General features: G+C 41.4%; 1 protein-coding gene across 13 annotated transcripts in view; it reads right to left on the bottom strand.

The window, feature by feature from the left end:
- Positions 1–24,730, bottom strand: part of nfia (nuclear factor I/A) — a 460,777-nt gene that overhangs the window by 121,664 nt on the left and 314,383 nt on the right. For all 13 annotated transcript variants that reach the window (XM_078218530.1, XM_078218532.1, XM_078218523.1 and 10 more), the window contains one exon: positions 15,643–15,770. In XM_078218530.1, the coding sequence (XP_078074656.1) occupies positions 15,643–15,770 (128 nt within the window). The remainder of the gene's footprint in view (positions 1–15,642; positions 15,771–24,730) is intronic.

The following is a 24,730-nucleotide window of genomic DNA, read 5'->3' as shown; positions in this document are numbered from 1 at the left end:
CATTTATAATAGTTTTCAACTCACTATTGCTGGTGTTGCATGATTGACAATTGTAATTTCATCCCCAAATAATTTAATGTTTTGGGTCTGCCCCTGATGAAGGGAAAATTTAACTGTCCCTTACAAAAAGTGGTTGACTTGTCACACCAGTTTTATTTTTAATGGCTTGACTTAATTGCTTTAATGTCTTTCCATGTTCTGAACTGACCACATCTGACTTGTCCTGCCAAGTGCTGGATGAGGCACACCATTGGACTAATGGAACAGTCAAAGCACACATCCAACCCACCAAGAACTTCCACGACTGGTCTAGGAGTTCCTATGGAGTGCAACAACTACATTCCAAAACATCTATGCAGTTTCTTTTTGCTCAGCTTCCACCCATTGCAACAAATGCTTTTATTTATCTTTCTTGGGGCCTTCAGTACATTCGGAATGCAAGTAGGTATTTGAAGTGGATAAGAATCAGAGCAAAACTGCAGCCTAAAGGGAATCAACAACCTAAAGGGAGTTGCAAAACGACAGGTTGCAGTCATCTCCATTTTAGGTCATTTACCCTCTAGTATGTTTGGCGGGGGGGATAAAATGCACACTTAAAATAAATCTGAGGGGCCCCAGTAACAAGATTTTAAGAACCAATTCCGAAGACAAGAGTTGACACTTTGCTGTGCTCGGAGCTGGGAGATGGTATTTTTCTTATCTTTGGAAGGCTTTGACGGATGTTTCTGGACTATGTCACTTTCCTTGACAACTTAATGATGTAGCATTAGCAATGTTTGGTGAATCCATAAAGGCACCACCCCCATCTCCCACGACCACATTCATGACTAAAATATGTCTAAATGTGGAATTGTGCACACCCACACGCACACATATATATTATAGGGCTAAGGGTGTGACTTTCCACGAATCTTCCCACAGCTTCGCCATAATTTCAGCGGAACAATTGTGGGGATGCCAGACAAATGCCATGTACACTATCTTCTTGCGGTTTTTGCAGTTCTTCCAGCCAAGTTACGGGAAGTATATGGGAAAATCTCTTCAGAAATTCACCATCTATGCAATTTATCCCTAAAGCAAAGGATTTAATTTAAACAGTCCGACTGGTGTGCCATTTAATAACACTAAATTCTTTCCATAAAATATTCAAATGTAAACATTCTCTGCCTGCTGACCCATGGAAAAGGCTCAGCTTGTTTTAGTTACAGTTTATCATTTTTCTCAAAGGAGCTACAGCTACAATATGGTCTTTCCATATGGCTGGTTAACTCTTTGATGACCGAGGTATTATTATTCTCCCACATTTCGAACATTGTGTATTTCCCTGTCTTTACTCTCCTCTCCTACTTAAGACTTATGCTGGGCATTAGAAGTTCTCCAGGACATCACCCAGATAGCCTTGCTAAGTTCAGACAATGGATAGTGATCAGGATCCAGAACTCTCACTACCTTCTTTCCTTCAGAGCCCAATATCAATGAGGCTATTTATAGTGCTCCTAATACCACCTTCCTCAGCAAACACCAGGGGGGAGCGATTCTCCCAGCCCGCTGCGCTGCTTTTGTAGTGCAGTGAGTTGGGAGACTTAAGCGGAGGCTGTTTCATGAACTCGATTTGATTTTTTAAAAAAAATGATTGGCAATTGGCTGGGAGAACAGCAGGGTTGGGTCAGGAGCATAGAACTGGCTTTACCAGCTCTCTACGAATGATATAAATTGCCTCTGCATGCAATGAGCACATGGGGTTCAAAGAGACACATAGCTGACCATGGGTGGAAACCTTGTTGAGGCAGGCAATTGAAAGTTGAAGGAATTTCTCATGTGCAGAAATAATAGGTGATCTATAGAGATCAAAATAATATCTCTTTCGAAGATGATTTCATGGATCTTCTGCTGTAGGACAAATAAATAAACTTGCATACAACTTTTTTCCATGGCACCAAAGTATGTTGGGGTGGGACATCTGCCCACTGGTGTATTCGTACTTTGACCCTTGAAAAGGGTCATTACAATATTTAGGATTGGCTTCCAACATGTGGAAGGTTCTGCCTGGGAAGTGGGAAACTGGCAATGCTGTGAATCAGCAGCTGAAAGAGGCAGGCCAGCAACATAACATCAGGGAACAAACCCTCGATGACAGCAGATCAGATGAAAACGCCACAATCTTATTACATCCAGTTGTGAAAGGCGGTGGACAATTAACCTGAGGAGGACGTTCCACAAATATCCCCATTCTGAATGATGGTACAGCCAAGTATATCAGTGTACAAGTCAATGCCAATATGCTTGCATTCACCTCAGACAAATGAATGACCAATCACAGTTGCTTCCAAGGTCTGCACCATCATAGAAGCCAACGTTCAGTCAACTCAATTCACTCCACATATCAAGAAATGCCTGTGTACACTGGGTATAGCAAAGGTTATGGGCTCTGGCAACATTTCAACTGGAATACTGAAGACTTGGTCTCCAGAACTAGCCTGGCCTCTAGCCAAACTGTTCTAGTACAGCTATAACACTGGCTTCTACCCAACAGTGTGGAAAATTGCCAAGTATGTCATGTCCACAAAAAGCAAGATAAATACAGCTCAGCGAATTGCTCCCTCATTAGTTATCCCTCAATTATCAGCAAAGTGATGGAATATGTTATCGAAAAGTGTTAGCAAGTGACAACTACTTGTAAATAACTTATGCAACTACACTCAGTCTGGGTTTCATTGGGATCATTCAGCTCCAGACCTCATAACTGCCTTGATCAAAATATGGACAAAGTGTATGAATTCTAGAGATGTGAAGAGAGGGACTGCTCTTGACAGAGCAACATAGAAACTAGAAGCAGGAATTGGTTATTCAGCCCTTCAAGTCTGCTCTCCCATTCATTTTGATCACAGCTGATCATCGATTTCAATATCACGATCCCCCCTTCCCCCATATCCATTGGTCCCTTTAACTCCAAGAGCTATATCTAATTTCTTCTTGAAATCATACAATGTTTTGGGCCTCAACTACTTTCTGTGGTAATGATTTCCACACATTCACCACCCTCTGGGTGAAGAAAATTCTGTTCACCTCAGTTCTAAACGTTTACCCCTTATCCTCAAACTATGACCCCTAGTTCTGGACTCCCCCAGCAATGGGAACATTCTTTCCAAATCTACCCTGTCTAACCCTGTTAGAATTTTATAAGTTTCTATGAGATCTCCTCTCACTCTTCTAATCTCCAGTGAATATAATCCTAACCTACTTAGTCTCTCCTCATATGACAGACATGCCATCCCAGGAATCAGCCTAGTAAGCCATCAAGGCAGCATGTGACCAAGTGTGGCATCAAGGAGCCTTCGTAAAATTGAAGTCAATGGGAATCAGGAGGAATATTCTCCACTCATCAAAGTCATACCTAACATGAAGCAAGATGGTTGTTATTGGAGATACATCGCTTCAGTCCCAGAACATTGATCCAGGTTCCTCAAGGTAGTGTTCTAGGCCCAACCATCTTCAGCTGCTTCATAATGACCTTCCCTCCATCATAAGGTCAGAAATGGGGTTGTTCACTGATGACAAGCTTTTAAGGAATAATTATTGCAGTGTCAAGATGCTTGATAAGCAAACATAGCTGCAGGCACTGAGAATGTGTGCTCCAGAACATGCTGCTAGGTGCTATAACTATGAGTCAGGGAATTGAAAATGCAACTTCACTTTTTTCTTTAGTTCGCTTATCTGTTATTAACAAGACAACATAAATGCTTAAAGTCAAACCTTATACTGAAAAGGTTATGGCCAAAGTGCTTCTCCTTCATGCATGTTTACCCTACTTCTTTTACTGTCCACCCAAGTCTTTACAGCAACAAATACGAGAATATTAAGAGCAATCTAACCCCAATGTTTCAGGGCTGCTCACTCACTCCCAGCCAAGTGACACACAGGGTGTTGAGAAGGCATAACGAGCAAAGGGTGGCAGATGCATTCATCAGCTGGGAGAGAGGCAAAACGTAGCCTTTGCTGAATAGTTTCAGGGCTCAGATCTGAGAGATCCTGGTTTTACAAAATGCTTGGTAAGTAAACAATTGCAGGCACTGAGGACGGGTGTTCCAGAATGTGCTACAGCTATGTGCTATAACTAATCTGTGCCTTGGGTTAAGGAACAGAAAAATCAGCCAAGGCTTTACCTCTGGTTGCTACTCCCTGTCAGAAATGTACCTATACACGTTTGGTGAGGACAAGATCACCATCAGGTTTGACTCTATATAATATCAAAGCTCACATGAACATTGCCTATTTGGCGAATATGATTTGAAGAAACATGAGTATCATTGAATAAAGATTTTAGCTCTTTAATAAAAAATAAATTGTGGAGAGCAGACATAATGAATCCATCAATCAGGTTGGCAGGCTCCTTTCAATGGAGAACATGCTTAAATTTGTGAGATAGCAGCTTCATTTAGTTTAGCTCCAATCAACTTATCAAACTTCATAGTATTTTAGGTGCCAGTGGGTTTCACGCAAGCTTTAAAAAGGCGCCAGGAATACCCATTTTATCTTTGTGGATTAATTCTAAAGCAAACTACATGTATAAGATAAGTCGCATTTAATTTACATCAACGCTACTTCAAGATGATTTATCTCATGCAAGTAAACATGGCAACTGTTCTAGGAACAGAAAGTACTGCCAGCGATTGTTAATGGTACTTGATTATTGCATTAATTGCACCATTGTTGACTTCATTGTGCCAAGTCATGTTGTAGATTGTGTTTCGGACATTAATCTTAACCCTTCAATTGCTCCCTTTTCTTTTCATGGAAAGAAACATCAAGGAAAAGCAATGGTTCCAGGGAAAATACAGGTCACTTGCATCAATCACCTCCACTGTAACTTTGCAACAATGGACCCAATATTGTGATTGTACCAGATAAGGTAGAAGGTTGTTCCTTAGTGTAAGTAACAAAATGGCATCTGGCTCATAAAAGACTGTTTCATGTAATAACAGGCTACACCTTACGCCCTCTGTCAAGTCCCAGGGAGCTTTACATTTCAGAAAGATTTGAATTTAACTTTTTAAGTTTTAAGTTTATTTATTAGTGTCACAAGTAGGCTTACATTAACACTTACTGAAGTTACTGTGAAAATTGAATAAAAGCCAATTACTGCAGATGCTGGGATCTGAAACCAAAAGAGAAAATGCTGGAAAATCTCAGCAGGTCTAGCAGCATCTGTAATCGCATCGAGTCCAGATGACCCCTTTAGGTCCTGGACTTGAAACGTCAGCTCTTTTCTCGCCTTACAGATGCTGTTAGACCTGCTGAGATTTTCCAGCATTTTCTCTTTTGATTATGATGAAAATCCCCTCATTGCTACACTTCGGCACCTGTTCTTGTACACTGAGGGAGAATTTAGCATGGACAATGCACCTAACCAGCACTGTGGGAGGAAACTGGAGCATCCGGAGGAAACCCACGCGGACATGGGGAGAACATGCAGACTCTGCACAGACAGCGACCCAAGCCAGGAATTGAACCTGGTGCTATGAGGCACTGTGCCGCCCTACTGTGCCACTGTGCTGCCCTGAATTACCAAATAAGGTTTGGTAAACATACAATCAAAATCTTAATTATATTTATTTTGTATTTAAAAATGTAATCTTCGAAAAAGAAGAATACTTCGATTTTTGTTACGACGTAGAGTATCTCAGTAACATGCATTGTGAAAATGTGAATTTGTTAGATGCAGAGTTTAAATCTCAGCTGTGCTGTTGTCGACATGTTGTCGAATTTGGAACCTGAACATCTGCCCAGAAGGAAAAAGGGAGGAGTATCGTAAGGTTCAGATTAGCTATCAAAAAGGACAAGGAGCAATTCAAAGTAAGAACACTTAACTGGAGAATAGCCAATTTCGATGGGTGAGAACAGATCTGGCCCAGGGTAAATTAGAATCAAATCTTTAACGGAACAATGAGTTGTATTTAAGGACGAGATAATTTGGATATAGGTAAAGTATATTCCCACGAGGGGGAAAGATAGGACAACCAAAGCTCTAGCTCTCTGGATAATGGAAGAGATAGAGAGTAAGATGAAACAGAAAAAGGGCATACAAGAAAGATGTCAGGTTGATAATATAAATGATATCCAAGCTGAATATAGAAAGTTTGGAGGGGGAAGTAGAAAAATAAATAAAAGAGGCAAAAGGAGAGTATAAAAGTGGTGGCACCGTGGTTAGCGCTGCTGCCTCACAGCAGGGGTCCAGGTTTGATTTCGGCCTTGGGTGACTGTGTGGAGTTTCCACGCTATCCCTGTGCCTGCGAGGGTTTTCTCCGGGTTCTAAAGTTTCAGATTTCAGATTTTAATTCCTGCTATTAAATGAGTTTGATATCTTTATAATATTTAAGATTTGCAATGTGTTGATGTCATGGCAACAGTATGGATATTGTGTCTAACAAAGTCCAAAGGTGTGTAGGTTAGGTGGAATAGCCAAGGTAAATACGCAGGGTTATGGGCATTGGGCAGAGTGGAGGGCCCATGTGGGATGTTCTTATGCAGAGGCAGTGCAGACTCGATGGGCCAAATGACCTCCTTCTGCATTGTAGGGATTCCATGGTTCTAAGAAGAGACTGGCAGCTGACATTAAAAGAGAATCTAAAAGTTCTCTATAAGCATATAAATAGTAAGAGGATAGTAAGAGAATCGGTCAGGCATATTAAGGACCATAAAGGGGTTCTATGGTTGGGAAATAGAGTTAAGAGGTCTCACAACATCAGGTTAAAATCCAACAGATGTATTTGGTAGCACAAGCTTTCGGAGTGTCGCTCCTTCTTCAGGACTCACCTGATGAAGGAGCAGCGTTCTGAAAGCTTGTGCTACCAAATAAACCTTTGGACTTTAACCTGGTGTTGTGAAACTTCTTACTGTGCTTACCCCAGTCCAACGCCGGCATCTCCACATCATGGGAGATAGAGGCATGGCTGAGGTACTATATGATCACTTTGTATCTGTCTTTATTAAGGAAGAAGATGCATAATCACAATGAAATGGGTGGTAATTGCAATATTGGATGGGCTAAAATTTGAAAGAACCATTAGAAAGGCTGGCTATACTTAAAGTTGATCAGTAGCCAGGATCAAATAGGATGCATCCAAGGACACTTGAGGAAAGTAAGTCTGGAAATTGCAGAAGCATTGGCTAAACTCCTCCAATACCCCTTGGATACAGGGGTGGTACCAGAGGATTGGAAAGTTGCAAACATTACATCCATGTTCCAGAAAGGGTGCAGGGCAAACACATCAACTGCAGGCCGGGCAGTTTAAACTCAGTGGCGGGGAAACTTTTACAGATGATAATCCAGGACAAAGTTAACAGTCGGGCAAGGGCAAGGCGAGACAATGGTTAACAAAGTTTATGGGACCTTGGGCTTTATAACTAGGGGAATAGGAGACAAAAGCAAGAAAGCTTTTGAAACTTTATCAACTGAAGTACTGCAGTCAATTCTGGGCACCACACTTTAAAAGGAATGTGAAGCTTGTAGAGACGGTGCAGAAAAGATGTACAAGAATGTTACCAGAGATGAAAGGCTTCAGTTATGTGGATGGATTGGAGAAGCTGGGACTCTTCTCCTTAGAAAAGAGAAAGATGCGAGTAGATTTGGTAGGAGTGTTCAAAATCACAAGTCGTCTAGACAGAGTAGTGACCCATTCCTGTCAGCGGCAATATGGAGGACCAGAGGACACTCGTTTAAGGTGATGGCAAAAGAGGCAAATCGAAGTGAGAGCACATTTAAAAGTTTAAAAAGATTAGGTGGAACTCATGTTCACACATACTGCAGCATGGCATTGGTGACAATAGATTTCTATATCTAACACTTCCCCAACAGATAGTTTCCAATATCAATCAGGGCATCCTCTCAGGGGGTGGCGGGACTTTACAGCCTCGCTCGGGCGAGACCGGCAATTCCCGCCCAAGGTCAATGGAGATTTCCATTGTCGGACCCTCGCCCATGCCGAGATCCGGCCAGTGAGTCAATTTTTTCCATTAAGGTGCACGTCCCAGTGGCTGCTTTGTAACAACAGCAAAGAAATGGGTGTCAGAGGACAGAAAATATTGGGGAACTGAGAAAATTAACTTAAAAATAAACAATATACGAGGGCTAGATTCTGAAATACATCCAAAATACAAATTATAGAATAATTACAAATAACTTTGATGTGATTTTGTTCAAAAAACCCTCTTAATCTTAAAGTTAAACTTTGACAACTCTCTCGTGGAGTTAGGTTTGATCATAAATAATAGCGAGTCAATAAGCACACCTCCTGTGATTATTTAAAAAAAAAATAAACACACATTTGCAATCCCCCTTGCCCAAATATAGTTTTTAAAAAATCTTCATAAAAGGCGTACCATTTAAGTGATTACCTAAACTTAAATTGACATGCATCTCCTATTAAATACACATGGTACCAATTGCAATGTCTCCCTCCTGCAAACTTCCTGTCTCCAAGTGACCTGTGGCCAGGCATCTCCGGCTAACATTCTGCAACAAGGTGTAAAATGAACAGTTGGGGTTACCACAACTCCTTCTCCATTGGCCAATATTTTGGTTCCATTTCTTTCCCAGTGCCTGCACACTGAGCAGGAAATGAAGAATTGGAGCAAGGGCACATGTTTAATAGGAATAGATTTAAATAGCGTGCATTAATAGAGAACATCAGAGATTCATACATTGATAGGTTAAGTAAGTGAGGCAAAAAGTTGGCAAATGGAGTATAATGTGGGAAAGTGGGAAAATGTGAAGTTGTTCATTTTGGAAGGGAGATCAGAGTATTGGAACAGAGTATTATTTAAATGGAGAAAAACTGCAGAAAGCTGCAACACAAAGGGACTTGGGGTACTTGTGCACAAAACATCGAAAGCTTGCACACAGGCACAGCTGGTAATCACGAAGACTAATGGGATGTTGGCCCTTGTTTCAAGGGGGTTGGGGTAAAAGAGTAGGGGAGTCTTGTTGGAGCTGTACAAGGTACTGGTGAGGCCACACCTGAAGTACAGAGAGCAGTTATAGTCTCCTTATTTAAGGAAAGATGTTATTTCACTGGAGACAGTTCAGGGAAGGTTCGCCAGGATGGTGCACAGTATGGAGGGATTGTCTTATAAGCAAAAATTAAGCAGATTAGGACTCTACTCATTGGATTTGGAAGAATGGGAAGTGATCTTATTGAAACATATAGGATTCTTGAGGGGCTTGCCATGGTACATGCTGAGGGGTTGTTCTCCTCATGGAAGAGGGCATAGTCTCAGAATAAAGGGGCACCAATTTAACACTGATGTGAGGAGGACTTTCTTCATCGAGGGTTGTGAGTCTTTGGAACTCCTTGCCACAGAGAGCTGTGCGGGCAGAGTCCTTTAAGTCTGAGATAGATGGAATTTTGATCAGTAAGAGCATCGAGGGTTACAGGGAAAGGGCAGGAAAGTGGAAAGTGAGGAATGTTGGATCAGCCATGCTCCTATTGAATGGTGGCACAGGCTTGAAGGCCCAAACAACCTACTCTTATTCCTATTTCTTATGGTCTTATGTATTAGGTAAGTTTTTGACTTTGTACTCTCATTGAGGAGCCTTACATGCTGACAGCAAATATTGAAAATTCAGGATCACACGATGCATGATTTGTGAAACATTTAATTCAATGGTTGGAAAATAATGGATAGCACACGTCTGCATTTCTGATATGCACATCAGGCAGAAAAGACTTCTGATCAGGAGTGAGAAGTTGCAAGGTTACACCAGCCAATTCATGGAAAAAGCTCTTTTACCCACTTGGCTGTTGGAAGCTTATTCAGAAATGATTACAAAATAAATAGTGAAAGGATTAAGAACACTCCAGAATCTCCCCCTGAACTTATCAAATTATGAATTTAGGAGGAGGCAGTGGATGTCGTGGTAATACCACTTAACCAGCAATCCAGAGAGACAGGGTTAATGCTCTGGGATATGGGTTCAAATTCCACCATGGCAGCTGGTAGAATTTAAATTCAATTAACAAAAAATATGTAATTAAAAGCTGGTCTCAGTAATAGTGAGCAGGAAACCATTGCCGATTGTCAGAAAAATCCATCTGGTTCACTAATGTCCTTTATGCTGTTCTTCCCTAGTCTCATCTGCAAATAACTCCAGACCCACAGTAATGTCGTTGACTCTTAAATGCCCTCTGAAATGGCCTAGAAAACCACTCAGTTGTATCAAATAGCTGCAAAGACTAAAAGGAATGAAACCGCACAGATCACCCAGCACTAGAAATGACAATGGCAAACCCAGCGCTGTAGACTCCACAAAGCTCTCCTTAGTAACATCTGGAAGTTTGTGCCAAAATTGGAAGAGCTGTCCCATAGATCAATTAAGCAATAGCCTGACATAATCATGCTCATGTAATAATGCATTACAGATAATGTCCCAGACACTACCTGTGCCATCCATGGGTATGTCCTGTCCCAATGGCAAGCCTGATCCAGCAGAGGTAGCAGCACGCTGGTATACAGTCAGGCAAGAGATGCCCTGGCACTCCTCAATATTGACTCTGAACCCAATGATGTCTCATGGTATCAGGTCAAACTTGGGCAAGGAAACCTCCAGCTGGTTACCACCTATCCTCAGCTGATAAATGAGTACTTCTTCACACTGAATATTATTTCAAGGAAGCACTGAGGGTGGCAAGGACACAAAACATGCTCTGGGTGGGGCAGGTGGGCGGGGGGGGGGGGGGGGGGGGGAGGTGGTGGTGGTCTGCAAAGTCCATCACCAGGAGTGACTTGGTCACACCACTACTAACCAAGTGGATGAGTTGTAAAGAACATAGTTGCTGCTCTGTGTCTGTGGCAGGTGTTGAGGTAATCAAGAAGAGGGAAAACCTACTTGACCTCGTCCTCACCAGTCTATGGGTCACAGATGTATCTGTCCCTGAGAGTATTGGACCACCACACAGTTCTTATGGAGACCAAGTCCCACCTTTACATTGAGGATACCCTCCATTGTGTTGTGCAGTACTACCACTATGCAAAATGGGATAGATTTTGAACAGATGAAACAACTCAAAACTAGGCATCCTTGAACTGCTGTGGACCATCAGCAGTAGAATTGTATTCAACCACAATCTCACAGCCTGGGTGTAGTCCCCACTTCGTTACCATCAAGCCAGGGGATCAACCCTGGTTCAATGAAGAATGCAGGATGGCATGCTAGGTGCAACACCAGGCATACCTAAAATGAGGTGGCAACCCAGTGAAGCTACAACACAGGACTACTTGCATGCCAAGCAGTGGAAGCAGCATGCGATAGACAGAGCTAAATGATTCCCACGGCCAGCGAATCAGATCAGAACTCTGCTGCACTGCCAATTGTGCACTAACTACTACAAGAATTGGTTTCTCTAAGATAGTTTATAGAAAAGGTATGAGTAATGTTCGCAAAGTTTACAATAAAATGCAGCCTACCATTAAAGTACAGTACTCCATCTGAATTATATTTGCAAATCTCTTTGACATGGTAAGAAATGTTCATTTCAATCGTCTAACTCCAAACCTTCATGGAGAGTGAACATTTCACATTGAGAAATGAGTGAAGATCCACTAAGTTCATGTTAGTCAAGAACTCAATCAAGAAGCTGCTCTGCTGACTCAGTGAGGATCATGGCATTTCATTCTTTGTATCTGCTGAGATATTGAGCCATTGCAAAAAGTGTGTGGGGGGCAATTAAAAACAAAAACTATTCCTGGAACTTTCTGATGGCTCAGTTTGGAAACACACTGTCTGGGATGGGTCAGTGCCACACAGAACAAGAAAATGTCCAAGCTTTTTCAGTCTGTATGAAGATGCCCGTTATCAGCTCAGATGGTGCAATTAGCCTCGGCCTGGAACGTGCTCCTGATTACTAGTTGGTGACACCTGCTGGAAAATGCCTGCGTGAGTACCTTTAAGGACAGTATTGGACTTGACGGTAGCTTGGCAACACTCGCTATCTAGTCTCATACATGAAGAATGGGCAAGTGTGGTAGTACCTATAAAATTCTACCCTCCATGATCTGGAAATCATAGAAACCCTACAGTGCAGAAGGAGGCCATTTGGCCTATCAAGTCTGCATCGACAACAGTCCCACCCAGGCCTTATCCCCGCAATCCCACATATTTACCCTGCTAATCCCTCTAACCTAGGCATCCTGGGACACTAAGGGACAATTTAGCATGGCCAATGCACCTGTACATCTTTGGACGGTGGGAGAAAACCAGAGCAGCCGGAGGAAACCCATGCGGACATGGAGAGAATGTGCAAACACCACAAAGACAGTGGCCCAAGCCGGGAATCGAACCCAGGTCCCTGGGGCTGTGAGGCAGCAGTGCTAACCACTGTGCCACCATACCGCCTTAATCTAGTACTTTCAGAAGAGGAAGGCAGGAAAAGGGATATTTTCCTTCCAAGTATGAAGAGGTTAACAATTCAGTTGAATACTCAAAAGGTAGGATGAGTACCTGCTTACACTGATCTTCAACTCTCATCACACAGGAGAGGTTTTACTGTTTCTTTTATATTCCCATTTAGAATATAAACACTGTCATTTAATATTAAAGACTGAAATAAACTGTTACTAGTTGTCAGACAGACCATTGCTTGCTCAGGTGTTGAGAGCAGTCTACATGTATTACAAAGTGCATTTAAAAGGCAGCCAACTCCAGCTAAAGTTGCAATGAAACAAATATAGACAACCCTCGTTAGCAGTAACTCGGCCAGATCAGCTAAATGGTTCTTAATGTTAAGGTTTTACCATATGTCAGGATTCTGTTCTGGCTGGCAAACTGTGCTGATCTTTAGTACTAGAGTGTTTGCATTCATTGATTTGCCAGGAGCAGTGTAAACAGCTATGTCTTGGAATTGAAAGTGTTTAGTTCTGGCAGCCATTTTGGGAAAGTCTATAAATAGGTGCATCTTGAAAATCCCTATCCATTTTAACAATGTAAGGTTGGCCCATGGCAACATAGAGAACTCGCATCAGGCCCAACTGGCCCATGCCGGTGTTTATGCTTCACACAAGCCTACTCCCACCTCACTTGATCTCACCCAGTCAAAATAACCTCTTTTTCTCCCTCATCTAGATTCCCCTTAAATATACCTAATCTCTTTGCCTCAATGACTCTTTGTAGTTGCAAGTTCCACAATTTCAACATTCATCAGGAAGGAAGTTTTTAGATTCATTAGTGACGAACTTATATTTACGACCCCGTGTTTGGGAACTTTCTGGTATCAGATATGTTTCGATGTTACAGCATTGATGCTTTTCAGTGGCTTTATCTTGCTGCAATTCTGGTTAATGACTTTTTTTGAAAAATTCATGAAAAAAGTAAGGACCAACAATCAGGATCTATGAACAAATAAGTGCCCTTTTCTGCAATTATAAAGACCCATATTTCAACCGCAAGAAAATGTACCAAAATGTACATTATTTTCTGCTCCCCTTTCACACAATTGACATGATAAATATGGAAGAACATTTACTGGGTGGACATCCCTTTCTTTCATTGCATTAGGTAATCTCAAAGTCACAACAACTCTTGAAAATTTAACACCATGCATTATCTTTTCAATTACTTACTCACATTACATTAACAAACACCATATTTAGACCAAGGTTTGGATTTTCCACCTCTGTTTCTTTTTAATTCAGCAATTCCCTCCTTCAAACAACATAAGCAGGCTACCAATGCCACTTGAACCAACGGATAGTACATGCATAAGAAAAATGCAGGTCAAATCAGCAATCCATTTTCCTTGACATCACAAAAGCAACATCAAAAACAACTTATATTTATTTAGCACATTTAACACAATGAAATATCCCAAGGTACTTCACAACAGTATCCAAGCCACACAAGGAGATATACCAGATGACCAAAAGCTTAGTCAAAGAACTATGTTTTAAGGAGTGTCTTCAAGGAAGGAGGTGAGATGGAAAGGAAAAGAGCTGTTGGGAAGAAGTTCCAGAGCTTGGGGTCTAGGGAATTGAAGGCACAGCCACCAATGGTGGAGAGAAGAAAGTGAGGATGCCCAAGAGGCCAGAATTAGATGAATGGAGATATCTCAGAAGGTTGTGGAGTGAGGGAAGATTATAGAGATAGCAAGAGGAAAGGCCGCAAGGGGATGAGTTTGAAAACAAGGACGAGAATTTTTAAATCAAGATGTTGCTTGCCCAGGAGCCAATGTAGATCAGCAAACACAGGGATGATAGCGGAATGGGATTTACTGCGAGTCAAGACTCAGACAGCAGATTACCTTAACTTTATGAAAGCTAGAATATGGGAGACCAACCAAGTGTGCGTTGGAATATTTGAGTTCAGAGCTAACAGAGGCATGAATGAGGGTTTCAGCAGCAGATGAACTGAGACTGGGCAAAGTGAGACTGGGTGATGTTACAAAGGATGAAACAGGTGCTCTTAGTGATGGGACAAACATGAGGTCAGAAGCTCAACTCAGGATAAAATGTGATATCAAATTTGTGAACAAACTGACTCAAGCTCAGAATATTGCCTTGGAAAGGGATGAAGTTGGTAGCTAGGCAATGAAGTTTGGAGCGAGGACCGAAAATAATGGCTTTGACCTTCCCAAAATTTAATTGGAGTCAACTTCTGCTCATCCAGTACTGGATCATCAGAGAGTGCATTTCGTTTCTGTTTGGCATTTTGCTTAAACTGCCTGGTTGTGATTGAAAAATTAATTGGCAGGGAATCAAATTGGCACTTTCTTATTTTACGTCCTCCATGTTGTAACACACTTGTACACCAACAGACCACAGGGCACCTAAACTTTATAGAAAAGATGCTCGACAGCACAAGTTGCTATTTTTATTATTATGCAATTCATAAACAAACCAACCACTGACTTCCCACCTCAACCATCTTAAAATATGATACACATCTGTGATTTTAGTCATGAGAAGGCTTTCTCTGTCACTCCTGTAGAGGTTAAAAATTCCTCGCAAACATACTCCATTCCTGTACCTAAACCTTAAAGGCAAGAACTGACTAGGACAGAAATACCAACTGCACTGGCCCATAATCCATTTGCTTTGTAAAATTCCAATTGAAAGCGCCAAAAATATCCGTCATCGTCTTGTGCAGGCTGTACTTAAGAAAAGATCACAAAATCAAAAATGCTCTGTGTGTTTTTAGCTTTCAGATGGTTTAATATAATGTCCCAGGTATAAATTTACAATCGAAATTGGATTATGTTGCTTACAGTGACTTGCTGGTGGGCAATGATGCAAATACAAAAATAAATAAAATAACAGCTTACATAATTTTCCTGACCAAAAATAGAAGTGAAAGTTGCCTGTGGATTACCCAGCAAATTCTATCAATAGTTCAGAAGGATAATTTCAAAGACAAGCCCTGAAGGTTATTTATGGCTCTTATAAAAATGTACCTCATAAGATTTCAGTTAACTTATTAACAACTATAGCAGTGCTTTAGAAAGGAATTAGGCTTCAGCATCTTGACAAATTTTATATTTCAGTCAAACAAAAAAGCATCTTTCTCCCTCTAAATATGATTGGCAGTCAAAGCTGATCATTCCTGCAGAATGCCAATCATTTGTTTGAGGAATGAGAATCGTTTGGGCTGCTTACCTGGCTCCACCTCGTGCCAACCACTGGACTGACTGCCACTTCCTGGAGATCGACCTTGGTTGGTATAAAAAGGTTCTTCACCAGGACTGTCCATTTCGTCTTCCATAGATTTGTGGCGCTTTGTAGAACTGCAACAGGGAAATGAATGTCAGGATCATGCTATAATGCTCAACCCACGTATATTAGATCACATTCAGGCCACAGTGTCATGTTCAAACTACACATTAGTGCCTGTCACAAACTCCAAACTCATAGTCAATCTACATCCAGAACCTGAGAGGATTGCATAGTCATGTTCAATCTGTATACATCAGACCCTGTTGGATCTACATTCATCCATTTAGACTGGACTTCTTCTAATGTACTGTCTCTGGTATCCTGACAAATAAAGTATTCTACAGTTTATGCTTACTATTACTTTTATTTTTTAAGCCCAGTTTCTTGATGAGAGGGGAAATTACACACAGCCACAGGTCACATGGAAGGTAAGCCTACACCACAGATTATTATGGCGGCAGCAGTCAACGCACTTAGCAATAAATGGTAAAACATTCCGTACTTCAGGTAAAGATCGCAGGTGGGATTCTCCGGCTGCGCTCACCCCAAAACTGGAGAACCCCCCCCCTCCCCCCGTCAATAGACCTTTGTATGGTCCGCTACGGTTCCCATGATGGGCAGGATAGGAGAATTCCCCCCACCCAATTACTTCGGTATTTCAAACGATTATGGTTCCAGTAAGTGACATCCTTTGGTCTACCTCTTTTCCTTTCTCTCACTTCCGTTCTGTTCTGCAAGCTGCTGTCTGAAGTGCTATTTTTGAGACAATACTGACAGGTGAGAAGTAAACAATACTGATGTTTTTAACAATTATCCCCGCTGGTAGAAACTTCAATAAATTCAAAGGCAGCTTTACTATTCCGTCTCTGCTACAATTAAAATGTCACAGTCAATATTCAGAAAGGTCACTTGTTGAAAGTCTGCATTGTTGCAATATGTACTACCGCAAGAAAAAGATGTTATATTTGCATGCCTTGGAATTTCTTTGAATAGACTATTCAACGTTTAGAAGATTAGGTATTTAAAATTCAAGGGGTAAATTTTCTGCTTAGAATTTAGGAGTTCTTTATAATTCTGGTCTTCGTCTGAATCAAAGGAAATAATAATGAATTTGAACATTGATCAGAAAAAATATTAACGTTTGAAAATACCAATAAACAGGGAAGGTTAACAACTAGTACTTCCTTGTAATATTTAAATATGGGAGCCAAACTGCACTCCGCCCCTCACTGGAGAGGAAGTCCTGCCCTCTGGATTTGCCAGCCAGTCAGATTGGCTAGCAGCTCCATTGGTCCCAGCAATGCCAGGCTGGCATCAGTGCCACTACCAAGGCTGCAGGAGAGGAAAAAAGGACCAAGGCGCATAGATCCCCAGAACAGATAAGTCCTGGGTCTTGGGCTGGGAAGGTTTGGCTATGTTAGTGAGAGGGGTGGGGGAGGGGATTTAAAGGAGGGAGTGGGTAGGATGGAAGCTGGGGTAGAGGGGGTGCTCCCAAGAGTGACCCATCTTCTTGTTGTTTAAAGTGAAAAATGGGAGGGGTGAAGACCTGGGTAAGATACTCTGTCAGAGAGTTGGTGTAAACTCGATGGGCTGAATGGCCTCTTCTGCACTGTAGGGATTCTATGATTCTCCATTACCCTCTCTTACTCTGCTGAAAGCATTGACTCCTCGTGTGCGAGCCTTGACAATGGACAACAGCAGGATATTTGAACGAAAGCCATCTCAGCTGACCCTGCCCTCATCTACCACCACTTTTGTACTCTACAGTCAGGCATTGCTGGATAACAATCCTAAACAGCAAGCGTGGCCAATTTTGCAGCATTCGGTGGATTCAACACAGTAGAGGTGACTTTGGAGGTGGGAAATTTTTGAAAACTGCTCATTGGATTGGCTGCTCAACACATTTGACACCTCCACTTGATCTTACTGGATATGGCTGCCCCAGAAAACGGCAACCCACTTCACCAAGGTGGCTAGCCAATTAGGGTAATTAAGGTACTCTTTAGGTGCCCTCTCCAAACTAGGGGCTGGAGCCATCACAGCTTTCTCTCAATGACCCAATCACAGAGCCGCTGGGATGAACAGGCCACAGCCACTAACAATCATATGGAGAGTTTTCCCTTCCAGACCAATTGCTCTGACAGCCCTGGGCATTCTGTATTTTAAAAATCTGCATCGAACTTCAGAGAGTGCCTCCATGTTGAGGCACCTTCATAGTCCCTTTTTACTTCAGCATCTGTCTTTACTTCGGACTCTCTGATTGCGCCTCCCATCATGCTTATTCAGAGAACAAATATGGAGGCGGACTCTTAATTAACCATCTCCTGGAAGATTCCTCCAGTTAGCTCACCTTGGGCCTGAGTGGGATCAGGACTCGGAAATGGTCCCAATGTCTGCCAATATCCTGAGAGCAGCAAACTGCATTCTGACTGTCAATGACCAAATTGGATTAAAGGTGGAAATTTCCTTGCATCCAGGTGCAGATTCAGGGCCATTTCTCTCTGCTGCACGTCAATATTGCTCCAATTCCCTTGTTAATTTTTGATTTAGCAATTCTGCAGCTAAGCTGAATCTCAATTAAAATTCATTGATCGAACCCCGACTGACAGTTGCAGTAAACTAAGCCAGACTGATAAAGCTTCTGTCGTGTCTTCTTGATGCTGTGGATGCTGCAACTGCTCTACATTTTGCAATCCGTAATCAGGATTTCTCCTCGTTCAGCACAAAATGCAATGTTGCAAGCAGCACACAAGTGGTGTTTAAACCAAACAATTTCATTAAGCATTAAACATCCGCATAAACATTCATTTTCTAAAATGATCAAACTAGTCACAGGGGGATTGACAACCTCCAGTAGCGTGAAGCCAAATCTGTGAATCTGCTTCCAAAGCAACATAAAGGGTCATGTACATGTATCCAATCATTGTAGCAAGGCATATCATCCATAAGCATTGCAATATCCTACAGACACAACCCTCATCATATTAATGTGCTTTTGATTCACTAGGATTCATTCATTAGATTCATGTTTTCAGGTGGGTGGTATGGTGTTGATTCATGTCAAGAGATTCACATCAATCATCCTCACTCGGTTTCTGATCACAACTGTAGGGAATTGCTAAAGAGAAGGTGACTGCTACTCCCATGGAGAGAGATGAAAGAACAGGCACTGGCATTTCGAGAACACTAATGGAGGCTCAGGGGCAGGTCGTCCACCCTCCTATTTTCATGTCATAGGGTCATACAACTCAGAAGGAAGCCATTCAGCTCCTAGTGCCCATCTTGGCTCTTTGAAAGAGGTATCCAATGAGTCAAACTCTCCAGCTCTAATCCCATCGATCTGCAATTCTGTTCCCTTTCAAATACTGATCCAATTCTCTTGTGGAAGTTGCAACTGAGTCAGTTTCCATTCCTCTTTCAGGTAGTGCATTCCAATTTATAACAAATCTGCATAAAAATAAATTATTTCTCCTCAAATTCTTTTGCCAAATGACTAAAATCTACATCCTCTGATTAATGACACACCTCCGAGTAAAAATGGTTTCTCCCAGCTTACTCCGCCAAAACCCCTGAATTTCCAACACTTCTATTAAATTCCCTCTTTACCTTCTCTTCCCTAAGGAGATATATGTGATGTGGTGAGGCCCAGCCACTGAAGAGGCGAATAAGTGTTTTCTTTCAAGTTTTAGTACTATTCAAACAGTCCAAAGGTGGCAGACCACAGTCCCATGACTGTAACACGACATTCTGCACCCTCTCCTTTCCTTCTCCTCTATGTACTCTATGAACGGCATGCTTTGTCAGTATAGCATGCAAGAAACAATACTTTTCACTGTATGCCAATACATGTGACAATAATAAATCAAATCGAAATGATAATCTTCAATGCATGCTGCAGTATTCCAGATTCTCAGTGTACCCATCATGCTGTTGTCAACAGGAGCATGTATTTTGCATTAAATGATTTGACCCACACGACACCATTTTAGCCATTCATTACTCAAAGCTAATAACACTAATAAAGAACAAAAAAAATAGCCCTTTGAAGACAAAGGTACAATCTCTCCAGCACACCAAGAATCACAATAGAGGTGCTGAGAATACATACTTGAGCCAGCCTTGTTATGCTGTGTATCTCCAACATTTCCATTCTTAATGTGAAATTTACAGCATTTGCTGTTTCCCTTTTCATTAAGAAAGACAAGCTGAATTTTTTAATAGCAAGTTTGCTTTTGGTTTTGAAATCTGGTACTGTTATAAGAAAAGTCACAGACAATAAAAGGCCACACCATCCATCAAAGCCCTTCCCTTCATTTCCTATCACTCACATTAGAACCTGTAGTTCCATTTTGGATGTTTCCAAATTCTTTTTTACCTCTTCTACGCTTAACATTTAAAATACATTTGGACAGGTACATAGAAGGGAAACGTTTAGAGGTGTGGGCCAAATGCAGGCAAATGGGACTAATTCAATTTAGAAAACCTGGTCAGCATGAATGAGTTGGGCCGAAGGGCTTGTTTCTGTGCTGTATATCTCTATGACTCTATGGTTGAGTCGTTCCATGACTATGAGGAGCTTGCTCAACTGCGCAGTTTCTCCTTCAAATAATACAAACACAGTGGATTTCTACACTGCAGCATTTTGACTGCTTCCTGGATAATGGCTCCTGACATTTGAAAAGATGTTTCAGTGGTCTGAAAGTATGTCACCATTATAACTAAGCTGAACCCCTTTTCATGTTGGCTATCAGCAGTGTTGTCTTTCAGATGAGATGTTCAGCCTCCCCTCTTAAGTGCTGTTAAAAGATCCAATTACATCAAATGAAGAGCAACAAAGCTCTCCTGGAGTCCTCGTCAACATTTATTCCTCATCAAACATCACCAACAGGATTATCTGCTCATTGATTTCAGAGCTGTTTACTCAACCATGTATGCAAATTGGTGTGTTTTCTCTACATTATAGAAGTACTTAATTGGTTGTGAAGTGCTTTGGGTCATCTTCAAACTCACAAGAATCATAGAGTGGCAATGGCACAGAAGTAGGCCATTCGGCTCTCTGCATACGTAATTTAGTTAAATAAATGCAAATTATTCTTATTTTATTCTTTCATGAGATGTGATGTTGTTGGCCATTCCTTCTCTTAATTCAAAGTTCCCAGTGATGCCACGTACAATGCACAAAATGAGTGATCTCTGCTATTGAATCAAAGAACGGTGCCCATCCACCTTATGTTGTCATTCCCTGGGAAGAATGAAGTGTCTCCGTATACTGCAGTGATCACTTGCAAACTGCCAGATGTAGCAGATGTGCCTTGTGATCGATGTGAAGGATTTGGTAGCATGTAAGTTTCATGTTGTGACAAGATGTTTTTCTATGGAAAGAACTAATTTTGCTCTAAATGTTCTAGCAGATTATCATGCAGCCATTTGAGTGGAGAAGTGGGGCAAAAAAGATGTCTCCTATGACATGTCCAGGATTCAATTAAGGCAGATTCTGAGGTGACTACAGAAACATACAAAATGTTTCTGTATTTCCATGTTGCTTAGTTGGATTAGTTTGATTTTTCATAAAGATGAAGAAAATCAATTGCCCCCTCTTAATGCACCTAATATTGTTTGGCCCAGTTGCACAATTTATTTAAGCCATTCTTTAATTTCTGTCCTACCTCCTTCAATTCCAAAACTCCTCTGAATTTGATGCTACCTGCAAATATGACTAACTTGCACTCAATTTCTGAATGAAAGTAGGAACAATGGTGGTTGCGACAGTGAGTGTTGGGCACCACACTTAAGTTTTTTCAAAAAAAAACTTATCCTAAAATAACCCCGCTAACTACTACCATTTCTACCATTCAGCCAATTTTCTATCACCAGTCATTTTTAAGCTTCAATTCCCCAAAGTTTTGAAATTAACTAGGCTCCTTTTATGTGGAACCTATTAAATGCCATCTGGAAGGCATTTCAATGTATTCAATGCTGAAGGGTTTACCATAGCCTACTTAGGTTATCACTTCCTCCAAAGAATCAAGAAGGCTGGTCTGGCAAAGCTATGTTGACTGAAATTTACTAGATTTTACAACAAGATGCCACATCACTGGCAGAACATCAGAAAATCTTGGCACTGGGGTTTACCAAAGGAAGTAGTTAATTCCTGTTTTATTTTTGTTTGAGGAAGATGGCCACTGTTGCCAGGCTTCATGTGTGCACCTTCCTGAATATTATCAGAAACTTGCCTCATTTTTTCTTCCAATTAATTAGGAGCCAAACAATCAAAATAAATCAAACTAACATTAATTGATTTTACTTTTTATTTGACATTTCAGTTCTAAGGCGTTGCTCCATTTTGAATTAAAGAAATGTTATATAATTATTAGGCAACATTCTCCCAATTTTATCCTCTCTAATGTTTTGTTCCCCTCACGCAGTTACATGTAATTTTCTTTCAAAAACAGAAAACATGTTTCAATTTGAAGGAACAAGAGGAAAATGAATCTTGAATGTTGACAGACAAAGATATGTTAATTTAACATTGGCCAGGATTTTCCGGTCCCACCGTGGGATGCGGCGGACCATTCAAATCTCCATTGACTTCAGCGGTACTGGAAGATCCCACTGCTGGGAAGGGCTGGACAATCCCACCCATTAACTTTTATGTATTTAGGTGGGAAAGCAGCTTGCTCAGTTTTTGCAAAGCAATTGGACCATTACTCAGATTTGCTTGCACCAATTTAGAGTTTTGTGGTCTAATTATTTCTCCTTGCAAGCTATACATTCAAGCCACATCCTTTTAATTTCTTGTAAATTATCCCTATATCCAGCAGAACCTAGATCTCGGCTGCTGATAGTGTAGTAGGGCAGCCAGCTCCAACACTCTTTGTAATTGGACCAAACCTCTCCATGGTCACAATACAGTGCCATCACATTATCAACTTTCCTTCCCAACAATCATGTTCACGTTTCACCTGGCAAAGAAAAGTGATAGGATAAGGGCATGAAAGTTACTTAAATTCTCTTCAGCACATAAAATCAGCAGAATAAAATCCAGCTGCATTATGCTTCAGAAAAGTAAAACAAATATATTTGGAGGTGAGCTACTTTTAGAAATCCCATGATCCACAGTGGGGAAAAAAAATCCAGTTTTTTCACTTTTTCCTATTCTACATTTAATTTATACGACGTTTGAAATCCTTATATCTCATATAGAGTCATACAACTCTCAAAGCAAATAAGGAAGGCTACAAATAAATTACCGTGTTATTATCTACGGCCCCTGCATTTCATAGTTTTTATCAGTAACCAGAGCACTGTAATAAGGATAATTTGTTGTGCTAATTAAGTACATATTCTGCCGCACTTCAAATGGCTCAAATCAAAACAAAATTACCTCAAAACAAAGCCGTGCACACCGATTTTGGGTTCGAAGTAACATTTTTAACAGTAGAATTCAATAGCGATGTTCTGCACTCGTGTTTCATGGAGACAATGGTGGAGTAATTAGGCTCAGTAGTGCTTGTTCTTTGGGTGCTTTGTGTTGCAAAATGCTATCCGAGGTGCATGTACACACTTCTAACGTGAAGCGTACTGTTATTTTCTTGGTCAAGGGTATAGTGTGCATTGATGTCCATTGAAGAATGGTCCATTAATGTCCATTGAAGAATTCAGAGTAGGTACCTCAATTAGCGTGCAATGCTGATTTGACAGCAACCTTACCGTTCTATATTCCCCAGCCAATGGAAATAATCTCTGTGTCGACTGTGTCAAGCCCCTTCAGGACCTTGTATGTATCAATGAAATCACATGTCACTCTTCTAAAATCCAAAAAGCATATGCCCAAATTACATAGCCTCTCATCTCAGCTATTTAACCTAGTGATCCTTTGCAGCACCATCTCCAACATAAAATATTCTCCCTTAAAGATGGGAACTAAAACTGAGCACAACGGTCTCACCAAAGTCCTGTACAATTGCAGTAAGGTTTCCTTATTTTTGTACTCCAAGCTCATTGCATAAAGGCCAACATACCATTTGCTTTCCTAATTGCTTTTGTGTGTTCCATGTACAAGTGCTGCATCATGCTTGTGTCCACAAGTGTGTTGATGGAGTTGACTATCATTCCTTGCTGGAAGGATGCGTGTCAAGCTCTGCTAAATTCTGTGTTAAGCTGCTGACCGACTCATCCAGGATCCGTAGTTCTGACAGGTTTCCAAATGCAATAAGAATTTTGCCGTGGATATCGATGAGTGTATTTCTGTAATCTGGCTCCTCAGAGTCTTCATCTGAGGCCTCTGCAGCAAAGCCCATGTGCGACCTGGCCCTCCGATGAGCTCGCACCTGCACTATTCTTGTCCCCTATTCCTAGCTGCCCCAGACTTGTTCCCGGTATCTCGCCACATGCAGTTCACACCTCTATGCTATCCTCCAAGACACATGCATTGTCAGTATCTGAGCTCGTGACTGCGAGCCTGAAATCATTATGTGTTCATTGTCACTGCATTCTTGGTCATCTTCCACTGCCTGGCCTGATTGCACTTTCTGGACATTTGAGAGGAAAAAGGTACAAGGGTAAAGTTGTGATGAGGGAAAAGGGAAAGTAAGAAGTACATGCAGTTTTTCCATCAGAAAACATTGTGGGGTGAGGGGCAAGAAGATGTGAGGAAGAGGATTAAGTACAAGGACACCATCAACTTGAATGGATTAAACCCCATGGGTGGTCATGGCTTCAGCAATGGCCTTTCCAATAATTGTCAGCAATGTTTGCTACATGGGGATTAGAACATGAAAATATGCCTATTCCCCTCCCAGTTAGTTCCTGCTACTTCCACTAGTGCACCATCCCCTGCAAGAGAGAATATTACAGCAGTGAGTATCCTGGAATATGTTTGGGTGCCATGACTGAATAGCTGGTAATATACGTAAGCTGTGAGATGTGTGTGTTGTTTACAGCAGTGCTAAGAGTGTGAAAGTGATGGTGAGCATATCAATGTTATGTATGAGTGCTGATTGAGAGAGGCTGCTGTTAGGGGCGGCACGGT

The sequence above is a fragment of the Mustelus asterias genome, chromosome 8 (genome assembly GCF_964213995.1).
Source record: "Mustelus asterias chromosome 8, sMusAst1.hap1.1, whole genome shotgun sequence".
NCBI lineage: Eukaryota > Metazoa > Chordata > Chondrichthyes > Carcharhiniformes > Triakidae > Mustelus > Mustelus asterias.
Note: the sequence above shows the minus strand (reverse complement) of the source record. Positions and strands in the feature narration are given on the sequence as shown.